At 41.7% G+C, this 15,134-nt stretch overlaps 1 protein-coding gene across 1 annotated transcript in view; it reads left to right on the plus strand.

Moving 5' to 3' along the window:
- Window positions 1-12,454: 12,454 nt before the first annotated feature.
- The window catches only part of glra3 (glycine receptor, alpha 3), a 257,224-nt gene continuing 254,544 nt past the window's right edge, over window positions 12,455-15,134 (plus strand). The window contains exon 1 of the mRNA XM_041186381.1: window positions 12,455-12,545. Coding sequence (XP_041042315.1) covers window positions 12,475-12,545 — 71 coding nt within the window. The 5' untranslated portion in view covers window positions 12,455-12,474. The remainder of the gene's footprint in view (window positions 12,546-15,134) is intronic.

The raw sequence follows: 15,134 nt of genomic DNA on the forward strand, positions 1-15,134 counted from the left end.
AATCGTGGCTGATCTTCTACCTCAATGACATCTTCCCACACCAACCCCATTTCCCTTAATGTCTTTGGTATCTAGAAATCTATAAACATTTGCTTTGAACATGCTTTGATTGAGCCTCCACAGCCGGATGGGACAGAGGATTCCAAAGATTCACAACCCTCTGACTGAAGAAATTCCACTTATCTTGGTCCTTAATGGCCTCTTGTTCTGAGGCTGTGCACTCTGGCTTCAGATTCACCCCCAACCAGGGGAAACATCCTTCCTGCATCTACCCAGTTGAGGCCTGTAAGAATTTTATACACTTCGATGAGATCACCTCTGTGCAGTGGATGTTGTGTACATGGATTTTAGCAAAGCATTTGACAAGGTCCCACATGACAGATTGGTCAGGAAAGTAAAAGGCCATGGGATTCAGGGTAATGTGGCAAACTGGATAAAAGGTTGGCTTTGTAACAGGAAATAAAGGGTAACGGTCTATGGATGCCCTTGCAAATGGAAAGTTGTTTCAAGTGGTGTTCCACAGGGCTCGGTGTTGGGACCCTTGCTGTTTGTGTTATATATTAATGATTTGGACATGAACGTGGGGGGCACGATTGGGAAATTTGCAAATGACATGAAGATTGGCCGAGCAGTGGATAGTGTAGAGGATAGCCATAATCTCCAAAACAATATCGATGGGTTGGTGAAGTGGGCGGTAAAATGGCAGATGGATTTTAACATAGAGAAGTATGAAGTCATACATTTAGGGAGGTCAAACATTTACAGGGATTACACAATAAATGGGAACATACTAAGAGGGGTAGATGAAGTGAGAGATCTTGGCGTACAAGTATATAGGTCCCTGAAGGCAGCAATTCAAATAGACAAGGTTATAAAGAAGGCATATGGAATGCTCTCCTTCATTGGCAGAGGTATATAATATAAAAGTAAAAGAATATAATGTTGGAATTATATAAAACACTGGTGAGGCCACAACTGGAGTATTGTGTGCAGTTTTGGTCACCACATTACAGGAAGGATGTAATAGGTCTGAAGAGAGTGCTCTGGAGGAGGCTTACAAGAATGTTGCCACAATTATAAAAGTATAGCTATGAGGAGAGGTTGGATAGATTGGGGTTATTTTCCTTAGAACAAAGAAGGCTGAGAGGTGACTTGATTGAGGTGTACAAAATTATAAGTGGTATAGATAGAGTGGACAGGATAAAATTGTTTCCCTTGGTGGAAAATTCTAGAACCAGAGTACGTAGATTCAAGATAAGTGGCAGAAAGTCTAGGGGTACATGAGGAAGAACTTTTTTACTCAGAGGGTAGTGGGTGTCTCGAATTTGCTGCCCAAATTGGTGGTAGAGGCAAAAACTCTAAACTCTTTTAAAAAGTACCTGGATCTGCACCTTAAGTGCTGTAAGCTGCAGGGCTATGGGCCGAGTGCATAAAGGTGGGATTAGAAAGGGCACCTGGGTGTCCTTGGGCTAGCATGGACAAGATGGGCTGAATGGCCTCCTTCTGTGCTGTAACCTTTCTATGGTTCTATGGTTCTAAAGAATGCAGGCCCAGTCTTCTCAATCTTTCCTCACGGGACAATCCTGCCATCCCTGGAATTAGTCTGGTGAACATTTATTGCAAACTTTATATGGGCAGTATATTCTTCCTTATGTAAGGAGACCAAAACTGCACACAATACTCCATGTGTGGTCTCACCAAGGCTCTATACAACTGCATTATGACTTCCTTATCCCTATACCCAAGTCTCCTTACAATAAAGGCTAACATACCATTTGCCTTCCCAATTGTTGCACCTGCATATTAGCTTTCAGTGACTTATGAACAAGAAAACCCAGATCTTTTTGGACATCAACATTCCCCAATTTCTCTCCATTTAAGAAATTTCTGTTTTTCTTATCAAGGAGGATAACTTCACATTTTCCCACATAATATTCCATCTGCCATATTCTTGTCCGCTCACTTAGTCTAAAGTTCCTTGAAGCCTCTTTGCATCCTCCTCACAACTCACATCCCCACTAAATTTTGTGTCATCAGAAAACTTGGAAATATTACATTTGGTCCCCACACCTAAGTCACTCATAGTGATTGTGAACAGGTGGAGCCTAAGCACTGGTCCCCCACTAGTCACAGCCTGTCAACCTTAGAATGACACATTTATGACTACTTCCTTTTTTTCTGTCTATTAACCAATCCTCAATCCATGCCAGTATATTTCCCCCCAATTCCACGAGCTCTAATTTTGCTAACCTCCTGCGTAGAACCTTATTGAAAGCCTTCAGAAAATCCAATTATACCACATCCACTGGTTTTCCATTCTGCTAGTAATGTCCTCAGAAAAACTCCAGCAGGTTTGTCAAAAATGATTTCCCTTTCTTAAACCCATGTTGACTCTGCCCAATCTCACCATTCCTTTCTAAATGCCAAGTTATCACATCCTTTAGAATAGATTCTAGCATTTTCCCCACTACAGATGTCAGGCTGTAATTCGCCGCTTTCTCACTCCCTCCTTTCTTAAATAGTGGGGTCACATTTGTTACCTTCGAATCTGGAGACACCATTCCAGATAGAATTTTGAAAGATGATCACCAATGCATATACTATCTCCACAGCCACCTCTTTCAATACTCATCAGGCCCAGGGGATTTATTAACTTTCAGCCCCATTAATTTCTCCAGCACTACTTTTTTATTAATACAAATTTCTTCCAGATCCTCAATCTCACTAGTCCCTTGGCTCCCCAATATTTCAGGGAGGTTATTGCATCTTCCTTCATGAAGACAGACACGAATATTTGTTTAGTTCCTCTGCCATTTCCTTATTACCCATTATAAATTCTCCATTCTCTGCCTATGATGGGCCCACATTTGTCTTTACCAACGTTTTCTTTGTCACATATTTATGGAAGCCTTTACAGTCTGTTTTTTATGTCCCTCGCTAGATTAATTTCATATTTTATTTTCTTTTTAAATTTCTTGGTTCTCTTTTGTTGAGTTTTAAAATGTGCCCAATTCTCAGCCTTACTACTTTTTTTTTTGGGGGGGGGCAACTTTATATGCCTCTTTCTTTGATCCGATAGAATCCTTAACTTCTCTTGTTAGCCCTGATTGGATCCCTATTGTTGCTAGCTTTTTGAACCCTGAAGGAATGTGAATTTGTTGCAAGTCATGTATTAGTTATTTAAATGCTAGCCATTGCCTGTCTACCATCATATCTTTTAATATAGCTCCCCAGTCTATCTCGGCCAACTTGCTCCTCATTCCTTCATTGTTTCCTATGCTGAGATTAAAGACCCTAATTTCAGATTGAACTACATCACTTTCAAACTTCAACTAAAATTCTATCATATTATGATCACTCTTCCCTCAAGGCTCCTTTACAACAAGATTATTAACTAGCCCTTTCTCATTGCACAATACCTAGATCCAAAATAGCCTGTTCTCTAGTTGCTTCCTCAATATACTGTTCTAGAAAACCATTGCCTGTACATTCCAAAAATTGTCCACCTCATCGTTAGTGTTAATTACATTTCCCCAGTCTATATGTATATTGAAGTCTCCTATGATCACTGTATTATACTTGTAATGTTATTTTATGGAGGATCACTTGAACATCTTTAAGGCAGAGGTAGATAGATTCTTGATAAGCAAGGGGTGAAAGGTTATTGGGGGCAGGGCATGAATCTCAGGTTAAAATCAAATTAGGCATGATCTTACTGAATGGTGGAGTAGGCTTGAGGGGCCAAGTGGCCCACTCCTGCTCCTAATTGTATCTTCGCAATAATGTTCCATGCACCTCTAACTTTCTGATTTATACCATGTCCCACATTACCACTATTATTTGGTGGCATATAAACAACTCCTACCAAAGTTTGCTGCCTCTGTTTCTTAGCATGACCAAATGGATTCTACATCTTGGTTTTCCGATCTAAGATCCTCTTGTAACTAATGTGCTGATGCCATTTTTTATTAACATTGCCACCCCACCTACTTTTCCTTTTTGCCTATCCATCTTAAATGTGGAATAACCTTGAACTCTCAGTTCCCAGCCTTGAAATTTCCCAGTTCTGAAATTTCTATTGCAGTAATTATTTTGTTTTGTTATGAGTTGGGCTGTTAAAACAATCTTGTGTGTGTCTTGGCTGATACAGTCGGTGGATGGTCTTATTCCATTGCAAGGTGTCAGCAGTGGCTCAGTTGTTAGCATTCTCTCTTCTGAGTATCCAGGTTCAAATCCAATTCCAGGGCTTGAGCACAAATTCTAGGTTACCACTCCAGTGAAGTACTGAGGGAGAACTATATTGTCTGTGGTACCGTCTTTCAAATAAAACACTAAACCACATCTGCCTGCTCAGGTGGATGGAAAAGATCCTGTGGCACTACTTAGAAAAAGAGCAAGAGCCCAGTGTCATGGCCAATATTTATCGCTCAATCAAAATCACACACAAAAAAACCAGAACACCTGGTGTTATGGACAGGGAAGAGATGATAGGATAGTTCCCTCTTTTTCACCTCTTGGCTGACCACAGATAGATGTGCTTTCAAGAAGAAGTGTTCCCCTTGATTGCTGTGCTGTGGAGGGCAGGCAAAAGATAGATTTTCTCATAAGTTAAAAAAAAGAATAAATGTTTATTTCTCAAGACCTGGATGTATTTGCAACAACAATCACTCCCACACATGCACAGATGTGCTTATAATCAAGAAAAGGGGATTGCAGAAAAGGTACCATGCATTTAGGTTTTCAAAAGGTCCAAACATTCAATTTTACAATTGGATCTTTTGGGTGGAATTGTGAAACATTGCAGGCCTGATGATTTCCTTTTAGTTCACTGAAGAAATGGAAGTTGGAAGTTTTTGACAATGAGTTCACAATGGTTTACTACTTGCAGCAGCAGGTTTCTGACTTAGCTTTAAGCGAGGTGCAATCAAACCCCTGTAAAGGCTTGGACCTTCAAATTGGAAGGTAAAAGCTTAGCCCCATTCCTCTGCCTGTTATTCGATTTTAGGTTGGGTCTTTCCTTTGCTGGGCTGGATCTCCTCCCTTTGAGTATCTTTGTCTCCCAGACTAACTGACTGAGGCTGCTTTCAAAATATGTTTTAATGTGTGTCCTTATCATAATCTGGCTTCTGTCAGGTGCCCATAGTATCTGTGTTTCCATTGTCCACACAAATGGTCCCTGACAATTTAAGCATCAACACACAATAGGGTTTGAGTTTCAGCCATTTGCATCTCCTCACCTCCATTCTGTGAAATTCCAACCTGCAGCCAAGACATTCGTAGAGCCATTCTGCACTAGTTTCTGCAGGTATTTGAGCAATAGCAGCTATTAAAATCCACAGGAAGGACCTGTTGCTTTTAATGGGAAGTCCCAAAAGATTGTTTGCATTTTTTATGTCTGGTCCAAACAAGTAGGCTAACTTTCAGCCTTGTGAAGTTTTTTGTATATTAGCAGACAAGGAGGGACATCTATTTTCCACCAATTCATGGTAGAACTGGATGGGTGTGGCACTGGTCATTATTAAATTGCTATTTGTGGGAGTTTGCTGTGTGCAAATTGGCTGCCGTATTTCCTACATTCCAACAGTAATTATACATCAAAATTCATGAAAAACACTATATAAATTCAAATCTTTCTTTCAAATATCCATTTAAATACTTCAATAACAACACATTCACTCCCTCCACCATCAACACACAGTAGCAGCAGTGTGTACCATCTACAAGATGCCCTGCAGGAATTCACCAAGGGTCCTTCGAACACACCTTCCGAAGCCACAACCACTACCATCTGAAAGGATAAGGGCAGCAGATAGATGGGAAAACCACTACCTAGAAGTTCCCCTCCAAGTCACTCACCATCCTGACTTGGAAACATATCGCCGTTCCTTCACTGTCACTGGGTCAAAATCCTGGAACTCCCTTCCTAATAGCACTGTGAGTAGACTGCAGCAGTTCAAGGAGGCAGCTCACCACCACCTTCTCAAAGGCAACTAGGGATGGGCAATAAATGCAGGGCCAGTCAGTGAAGCCCACATCCCATGAATGACTAAATTAAAAGAAAGAAGGTTTAAACAGAAACTTTGAACAATAAACTTCTGTTCAAATACAGGTTATAAGCACGTACTTATGCAGGGATGCAGGGAAAGGGGGTTGATAAAAAAAGGGAAGCTCTGGGATTGGATGGAAGGCAGAGAGATGAAATGGCCAAAAGGATGTTTGTTCAAGGCAAAAGGACATGGCAATGGTACAAGAAACAAAAGAAATGTCTAAAGGATGTATAAATGAGAATTGAAAGATCATTACCAACAGTTGCTGTCCAAAAAAATGGGGTAAGAGGTCATGATCTGAATTGTTGAGCTCAGTATTAAGTTTGGAAGGTTGTAAGTATAGGAGGTCAAGGACAGGGAGGTCAGTGTGGGAGTGAGGCCTCCCACTTCCACTCTGAACACTCTATTTCCATCCTCTTACTGTTCTAATGAAGTTTAACAGAAGCTTGAGGAACTGTACATTATCTTTCAATTAGATACTTTATAATCAAGTCCCCATCCATCCTCTCAAATGAACAATTCCATAGGAAAAGCAGGAAAAGAGACAGTTAGGGATATATATGCACATATCATTAAAGTTGGCAAGGCAAATTGAGAAAGTGGTTAAAAAGGCATATGGGATTCTGGGCTTTATAAATAAAGGTATAGATTACAAAAACAAGGAAGTTAAGATGAACTTTTATAATAACGATACAGCCTCAACTGAAGTATTGTGTTCAACTCTGAGCACTGCACTTTAAGAAAGGTGTGATGGCTTTAGAGAAAGTGCAGAAAAGATTTAAGAGGATAGCTCCAGGGATGAAAGACTTCTGTTAGTTTGTTTTCACTTAGGTTGGAGAAGCTGGGGCTGTTCCCCTTAGAGAAGAAAAGGGAGAGAAAAAAGTTGATAGAAGTGTTCAAGACCATGAAGGGTCTGGACAGAGTAGATAGGGAGAAACTATTGCCTTCGATGAAAGGTTCAAAAACCTGAGACACCGATTTAATTTGAGTGGCAGGAGGTGACATGAGGAAAATCTTTCTTCTTAATGCAGTGAGTGGTTAGGATTTGGAATGCATAGTGTGATAATAAGATGAAGGCAGAGTCAGTCATGGCTTTCAAAAGCAAACTGAATGAGCAGTGGATGGGAAAATAATTGCAGGGCCATGGGCAAAGGGTGGGGAATGGGGCAAGCTGAACTATGCTTGCAGAGTTGGCATGGACATTACAGGACAAATAGCTTCATTCTGGCCACTTATCTCAGTGCTACATGGGACCTTGCTGTGCACAAACCTAGTTGCCACTTAACACACTTTGGGACCTCCTAAGGTTGCGAAAGGAGTTGAGTTGTATTTCTTCCTTTATTCTAAACATCATGTTCATTCGTTATATTTCTCTTGATTATGTGTGAGCCAGGCGTTGCTTTGAGCTTTCATAACTTATTTCCCTCCAGTAACAGTAGCTTCCAGGTGCCCAAACCTTGTGCTTCAGGAGGTTTCAGCTAGGTGAACATGAGGCTGCAGCCCATTTTCCATATATTTCTGTTGGTTCTTCACTTTTTTGGCTTCCTGTTTGATGTTAGAATTGGATTGATGCAATTATCAGACAGTTGCAGAGTAAGGTAAAGTCACTTGTTCCTACTTTTTTTGATTCTTTGATGGGATGTGGGTGTCACTGGCACTTGTTGTCCATCCCTAATTGCCCTTTAACAGAATTGCTTGCTTGGCCATTTTAAGGGGCAGTTAAGAGTCAACCACATTGCTGTGGGTCTGGAGACATGTGTAGACCCAACCAGGTAAGGATATCAACAGGATTAGGCAAAGGGAAATCATGTTTGACAAAACTACTGGAGTTTTTTGAGGATGTAGCTAGCCGAATAGATAAGGGAGAGCCAGTGGATATGGTGCATTTGGATTTTCAGAAAGCTTTTGATAAAGCCTCACATAAGAGGTTAGTGTGTAAAATTAAAGCACATAGGATCGGGAGTAATATATTGACATGGATTGAGAAATGGTTAGCAGACAGGGAACAGACTAGGAATAAACCGATCTTTTTTGGAGTGGCAGGCAGTGACTCGTGGGGTACCATAGGGATCAGTGTTTGGGCCCCAGCTATTCACAATATGTATCAACAATTTGGATGAGGAAACCAAATGTAATATTTTCAAATTTGCTGACGACAAAACTAGGTGGGAATGTGAGTGATGAGCAGGGTGTTAAGAGACTTCAAGGCAAGACAATCTGAGTGAGTGGGCAAATACATGGCAGATGCAGTATAACATGGATAAGATGGATAAGTGTGATGTTATCCACTTCAGTAGGAAATGGTTACAGATTAGGGAATGTTAACATACAAAGGGACCTGCATGTCCTTGTACAACAATCACAGAAAGCAAGCACGCAGGTGCAGCAAGCAGTGAAGAAAGCAAATGGTATATTGGCCTTCATTGCAAGAAGACTTGAGTGCAGGTGCAAGGATGCCTTACTGCAGCTGTATAAGGCCTTGGTGAGACAACACCTGGAGTACTGTGTGCTGTTTTGGTCTCCTTACCTAAGAAATTATATACTTGCCATAGAGGGAGTGCAGCAAAAAATCACTAGGCTGATTCCTGGGATAGCAGCATTGTCACATGAGGAGAGATTGGCCTGACTAGGATTGTATTCACTGGAGTTTAGAAGAATGAGAGGAGATCTCATTGAAACATATAAAATTCTAACAGGAATGGACAGACAGGATGAAGGGATAATGTTTCCTCTGGCTTGGGGAGTTTAGAACAAGGGGTCACAATCTAAGGATATGGGGTCAGCTACTTCAGACTGAGATGTGGAGAAGCTTCTTCATTCAGGAGGGTGGTGAACCTCTGGAATTCTCTACCAAAGGAGATTGTGGAGGCCAAATCATGAATATTTTTATGAAGGAAATAGATAGATATCTGGACTCCATCACTGACACACAGTGGCAGCAGTGTGTACCATCTACAAGAAACTCACCAAGACTCTTTCCAAACCCATGATTTCTACCATCTAGAAGAACAAGAGCAGCAGATAGATGGGAACACCAGCACCTGGAAGTTCCCCTCCAAGTCACTAGCCATCCTGACTTGGAAACATATCACCATTCCTTCACTGTCGCAGGGTCAAAATCCTGCAGCTCCCACCCTAACAGAACTGTGGGTGTACCTGCACCACATGGACTGCAGCAGTTCAAGAAGGCAACTCACCACCACCTTCTCAAGGGTAATTAGGGTTGGGCAATAAATGCTGGCCTAGCCAGAGAAGCCCACATCCTGTTAAAGAATTAAAAAAAATCTCTAAAGGCCTCAAGGGGTATGGGGAGAGTGCAGGGTTGAGATGGAGGATCATCCATGATCATATTGAATGGTGGAGCAGGCTCAAAAGGCCAAATGACCTACTCCGGCTTCTATTTTCTATGTTTCATTGAAGAGCATTAGTGATCTGATGGGATTTTACAACTATTGAGGAGGTTTCACGGTCACTATCACTGAGAGTAGCTTTCAATTCCAGATTTATTAATTGAATTTTAAATTCTACCAGCCACCCTGGTGGGATTTGAACCCATGTCACCAGGGCATTAGCCTAGTCTCTGGAGCAAACGCCACTGTCTCCCTTAATTGCTTCCTCTGATTATCAGAACCCTTCATTTTATTGTTGCAACTGACCTTTCGCTCGAACAAATCCTTCAAGTATTAAAAGCAAAAAACTGCGGATGCTGGAAATCCAAAACAAAAACAGAAATACCTGGAAAAACTCAGCAGGGCTGGCAGCATCGGCGGAGGAGAGCACAGTTGACGTTTCGAGTCCTCATGACCCTTCAACAGAACTAAGTAAAAATAGGAGAGGGGTGAAATATAAACTGGTTTAAGGTGGGGGTCGGGGGTGGGGGGGGGGGTGTATCTTCATTGTGGTTCCTCGCTTCACAAATGCGGCAAAACCTTGGACTCTCCTAACAGCACTGCGGGATAACCTTCATCACAGGCGTTGCAAGTGGTTCAGGAACAAGGTCCACTACCACCTTCTCCAGGGAAACTGGGGTGGCCATACGTGTTAGCCTTGCTAACAAAGGCCATATCCCGCTGGGTCACCTAGCATCAGAATCGAGATTGAAGCTTGATCAGTGGCCAGGACAGCCAGCGAGTTAAAAAAGGAAGTGTTTCGACTGATATTGGAGAGAAACGCGCCTTAAAAGCCACGCAAGTTTTTGTCACTCGAGTGAAAAGAGAAATTAAACCGATATTTTGGACCGCTTCCACACAACCTTAAGACACACTAAGATATCACTAAAGTGGGCCTCCTTCTGTATGACAGGACAATGTCAATCCAGCCGCCGTATCGTCAATGTTAAAGATTATATCATATGATTGGCGGGCTGATTAAAGAGAGGGAGCACACATTTCAAAGACCTGAAACCGACATAAAAACAGAACAGAGGTAGTGTGGTAGTTTATGTTGAATCTGATCCCGCGAAGCTCATGTTAATCTTATTCGGGAGTAATGTGCAACAGGTCGAATCGCCTTCATTAGGTTGGCAACGAGTGTTTTATTCTGTTAACCCACCTGTAAGCCAATGTCAGGCTTTTTGGCAATAACCGTCGCAGCTTTAATACATTTATATGCTTACATTGTAGTTGCGAAAATAATAATAATAAATTAGCGCGACAGCACTCAATGCATCGCGTAATATGCGCTCAGACTCGCAGAAGTTCAAGGTTAAGCAGGCAACCGACAGTGATCGATGGCTTCATTATTTCCCCCACACTCACCGAGAAACTTAGGCGAAGGCGTGCAGGAATCAACACTCGCTTTAGCGACTTGACAGGGGCAACAGTTAAGAGCGATAATGGTGGGCTTGCTCACGTAGATCATATTTTCTCCTAACCAGGAAGAGGAGAAGATGGGCACACAGACGGTCTCCGAAGCATTTAACACCCACCGGGCGCCCCGTGAATGATGTCTGTGGGCATTTGCTGAGGCCTCCCCCTTAAAGCAGGGGACCCATGGCGTAGCGGTTCAAATCTGGGTTTGCGAGCAGCACGTTGCAGCTGAACATTTCCATCAGTCAAATAAAAAAAAAGTTAATAACCAATTTGTAATTCGAAGCCATCATTATGACTTATAAATCAGTAGGTTGTGTGACTGGAACAATTAAGAGGTGAAACCCTTCAGGAGGTAATAACTTGGTATGCAATTAACCGAGAGAGAAAAAAATGCGGGAAGTTAGTGGATTCTTAAAAAGTGAAATATCTTCACATGTCATTGATTTTACCGGAAACTAAAGTAATCCGTGAAGCTAACTTGCTTTAGCAGTCGAAGCCTAGTTGTTGCATAGTTGGAGGAGACCGAATTTGTGCACTGCCGGGAAAAGTTGAAACGCAACAAATCCCATCGCCCTCAAATTCGTGTTATCCTTTAGCGCACCCCGCACTCCCCTGAATACCAGTTAAACTGTGCTGCAAACATTTAATCGGTTCCTTTCAACCGCTTAACATGAAGCAACCAATTCTCGTCGTAATTCTGCTGTCGGACTAAACGTATATATTTTTAAACTAACGAAACAATGGCCACATTTGTCATAAGTTTAATTGTAGGGAGCAACCAGCCTCCTAATGCATGGCAAGGAGAAAGGATGGCTTCACCGCAAGAAGGATGTGTCAGAATTTGCTTTCTCCCCTATTTTGAACGGTGTTTTAATATTTGAACGCGCGCAGACATACACACACGCACACACACAGTCAGGACATTCAATGCATTATAATCTGGCAATAAAAAGCAAATCTTCGCTCCTAAATTTTCCGCGTGATCCTCCACCCAGTCAATCTGTCCATCTCGTCCATGAACCTCCCCGGGGCCAGGTTCAGCCTGTCAGCTCAGATCCCCGCCTGCTGCTTCGGTAGCATCGAGACCCGACTGGTCAGCTGTTCTGTCTACCAAAGCCTTTGTCCCGCCCACTTCGCAGCGTGAAGTTTAGTTGCCCCCCTCCCCCCCCCACCCACTCCCCGCCACCTCCCCCCTCCACCCCCCCACACACACACCCCACCCCCCCCCCCCCCCCCCCCACCCACTCCCCTCCTCCTCCCTGCTCCTGGCAGATCACTTGGTGGAAAATGTTGCTGGTGAAGCGAGCGGTCAGGAGGAGCGACCGCTCCAGTCACTCCAGCTCAGCGATGCCCTTGACTTTGAAGACGTGATCCTGGGACCTTTAACCGCCGGGAGAGCGAGAGAGAGAGGGAGAGAGAGAGAAACAAATACTAAAATATTTGCAGAACATTAATAAGATTTTTGTCTGCGAGCAAAGGGGAGGGGAGAAATAAGGAAAATCCCATGCAGTTGAGAAGCGAGCGCTGTCCATGGTACTGGAAGCTAAGGGATTCGAGCCAGCGAGGAGAACTCATTTAAACGGCAATTCTCCACACGACCTGGTTATAAAGCCAATATGATCGAAGGCAAATGTCGCCCGGTAGCTGCTTTGTGGGTTTATTTCTGGGGAATAGCGGTGTTTCTCAGGTAAGAGCATCTTACTTTTAAGAGCAAGTTACTTTGTTTTAAGGCTTCCTCCTCCTCTCGTCTCACCCACAGACATGTTGCGCTGATGTTTCCTGGTATGCCGCCTGTTGTTTCATGTTGTGCCTGTGAGCCTCGCGTTTTGCGGTTAAGGAACCGATTCAAAACATGTCTGGACGTAAAGGCATTTTTATTTTTTGAGGGAATATGAAGTTGCATGGACTTGATAGTGCTGAAAAATATATCAACAAATCATAATATAGTTTTACATTGTCATGCGAGCTGAGACTCCCTTTCTTAAACTTGTCTTCCCTCAATCTTATCTCTGTAACTTCGTCATCTCTATAATTGTTTATTTTAAAGACGATTTTCAAATATAATTTTAAAAAAAACCAGCAGAAAACTAAAACCAAACGGGCGATATACGAGTAATGCGATTAGGAATCAATGTTGTAATGTCACAGGTTGAAAAGATGTTCAATGCAACAGGAAGACAAACATAGCAAGCACTTCTCAATCACCGAGTTTGGTATTGCACTTATATTGGTAAAGATTCTGTGGATCCCGTTATTGACTGAACACGCATCTAAAATCTAAAAGCAACGTGGTACAAAATACAAAGTAAGAATCTGCATTAATTCCACGCAGAACAGTCAGCCCACCGTGAACAGAATCTAATTAAATTCCTTCTGCTGACAAAAAGCCTGGAACTGAGGTATTACCTATTAACACTTAAATCGGTTGTGCCCTTTTATGTAGACAGTGGAGACACCGTCATACGGTATTTATTGGGGTCCCCTCTTATTTTTGTCCAGTTGGACTTACTTGCCTCACGCTGTGCACCAACTAGTGGCCATGGAGTTAATTTCATCGATCTCATTTTGGATCTTTTTTATCAGTTTTACAGTGTCAGAAAACATTTTTGACTGGTCAATGATTAAGTACAAAATGGAGATATGTGAGAATTGCAGCTTTAACTGATGGTTTTGTGTATTTGTTTGGAATGGTAATCAGCTGGTAAGTGAAATAAAATGTATTTAAGTTTGATCAGAATGAAGAACAATCACCAGAAATGGAGTTTCCATCCCTTGGCCCTGGAGAGATCCAATAGGATGGAGTTCTAACACTTGCAACCTACACAATTCTTACAGAGCATGACACCGTAGATGTACATATGATGTTTTCCTTGGCTGGTGAGTCTATAACCAGAGGACACGGTCTCAGAATAAGGGGCAGGCCATTTAAGACTGAGATGAAAAGAAATATCTTCACTCAGAGGGTGGTGAATCTTTGGAATTCTCTGCCCCAGAGGACTATGGAAACTCAATCATTGAGATGATAGATCTCTGGATACTAATTACATTGAGAGATAATGCATGGAACTGGTGTTGAAGTAGATGGTCAGCCATGATCTATTTGAATTGGCGGAGCAGACTTGATGGACTGAATGGTCTCCTGTTCCTATGCTCCTATGTCATATGTACTAAGTAGTCAGAATGTGGCTTGCAAAATTACAACCCCTCAGAAAATCCTTCAGCATACATGTGTGCTTGAGAAGAGATGAAAACAACATAACTTACCATGACCAATAAGCCTTAAAGGGCAAGTTGGAAATGTTGATGCAAGTTGGTTCCTTTAGAATGTATTCCCTATTATTCGCATGAAAAGAGGACAATATTGTACTGCAGATGGATTCATTCCTAATAGCCAAAGGGTATGTATCTGAAAAAAGTTCATTCAAAAACAACCCTGTTATTTAGGTTTTGTTTCATATTTGTGAAGATTTTTTGCAGTCCCTTTCTTTGCTTTGCCACTGTAGTTCAGTTCCTTGTTCATTTGCTTGCTAAATGTTTCCATTACTTTAACACTTATTGTGGCAGCTAGCATAATTGAGCAATTGTTGAATGTGAAAATATTCTGAAATCAAAATCATTTTCATAGTTTACAATGATGGCTTCTCTTTGTTCTTCCATAAGTTATGATCATTGTAATTGATTTGAATTCCCTTGAAAATGCATCTAGCACAAGTTGACTAAGTTGTTGGCACCTTTGTGAAGAAAATAGTGCATGGATTTCTGATTCTGTGAATGGTTGGCCTGTGTAGCCCATAAGTATCAAAGGTGTAAGTCACTTGCATGGACCATGTGTGTAACAGCCTCAATATTGTACAAATAATTAATAATGTCACAAACCTTAATTGTTGATATTGACAAAGTTATTTTATTTACACTTTTCACAGTAAATGTTTTGAACAAGGCATTTCAATTTTTAGATTTTTTTAAATTAGGGTACTGGATTTTATATAGTTTGCAGAATCATAGAGTCTTACAGCACAGAGAAAGGCCATTTGGTCCATCATGGCAGTGTCAGCTCTTTGAAAGAGCTATCTAATTAATCCCACTCCCCTGTTCTTTCCCCAAAGCCCTACAAGTATTTATCCAAGTTAACATTCACAATGTCTTCGCTGTGACACAAGGCACATGTGAATGATTCTTAATCAGTTGCAAGAGGAATGATACATTGTTATAGTATTCACCGCTACTAACATGGACTTGAAGTTATTGGTTAGTGCATATGTTCTACTAAAAATAT

The sequence above is a fragment of the Carcharodon carcharias genome, chromosome 4 (assembly GCF_017639515.1).
Source record: "Carcharodon carcharias isolate sCarCar2 chromosome 4, sCarCar2.pri, whole genome shotgun sequence".
Taxonomy (NCBI): domain Eukaryota; kingdom Metazoa; phylum Chordata; class Chondrichthyes; order Lamniformes; family Lamnidae; genus Carcharodon; species Carcharodon carcharias.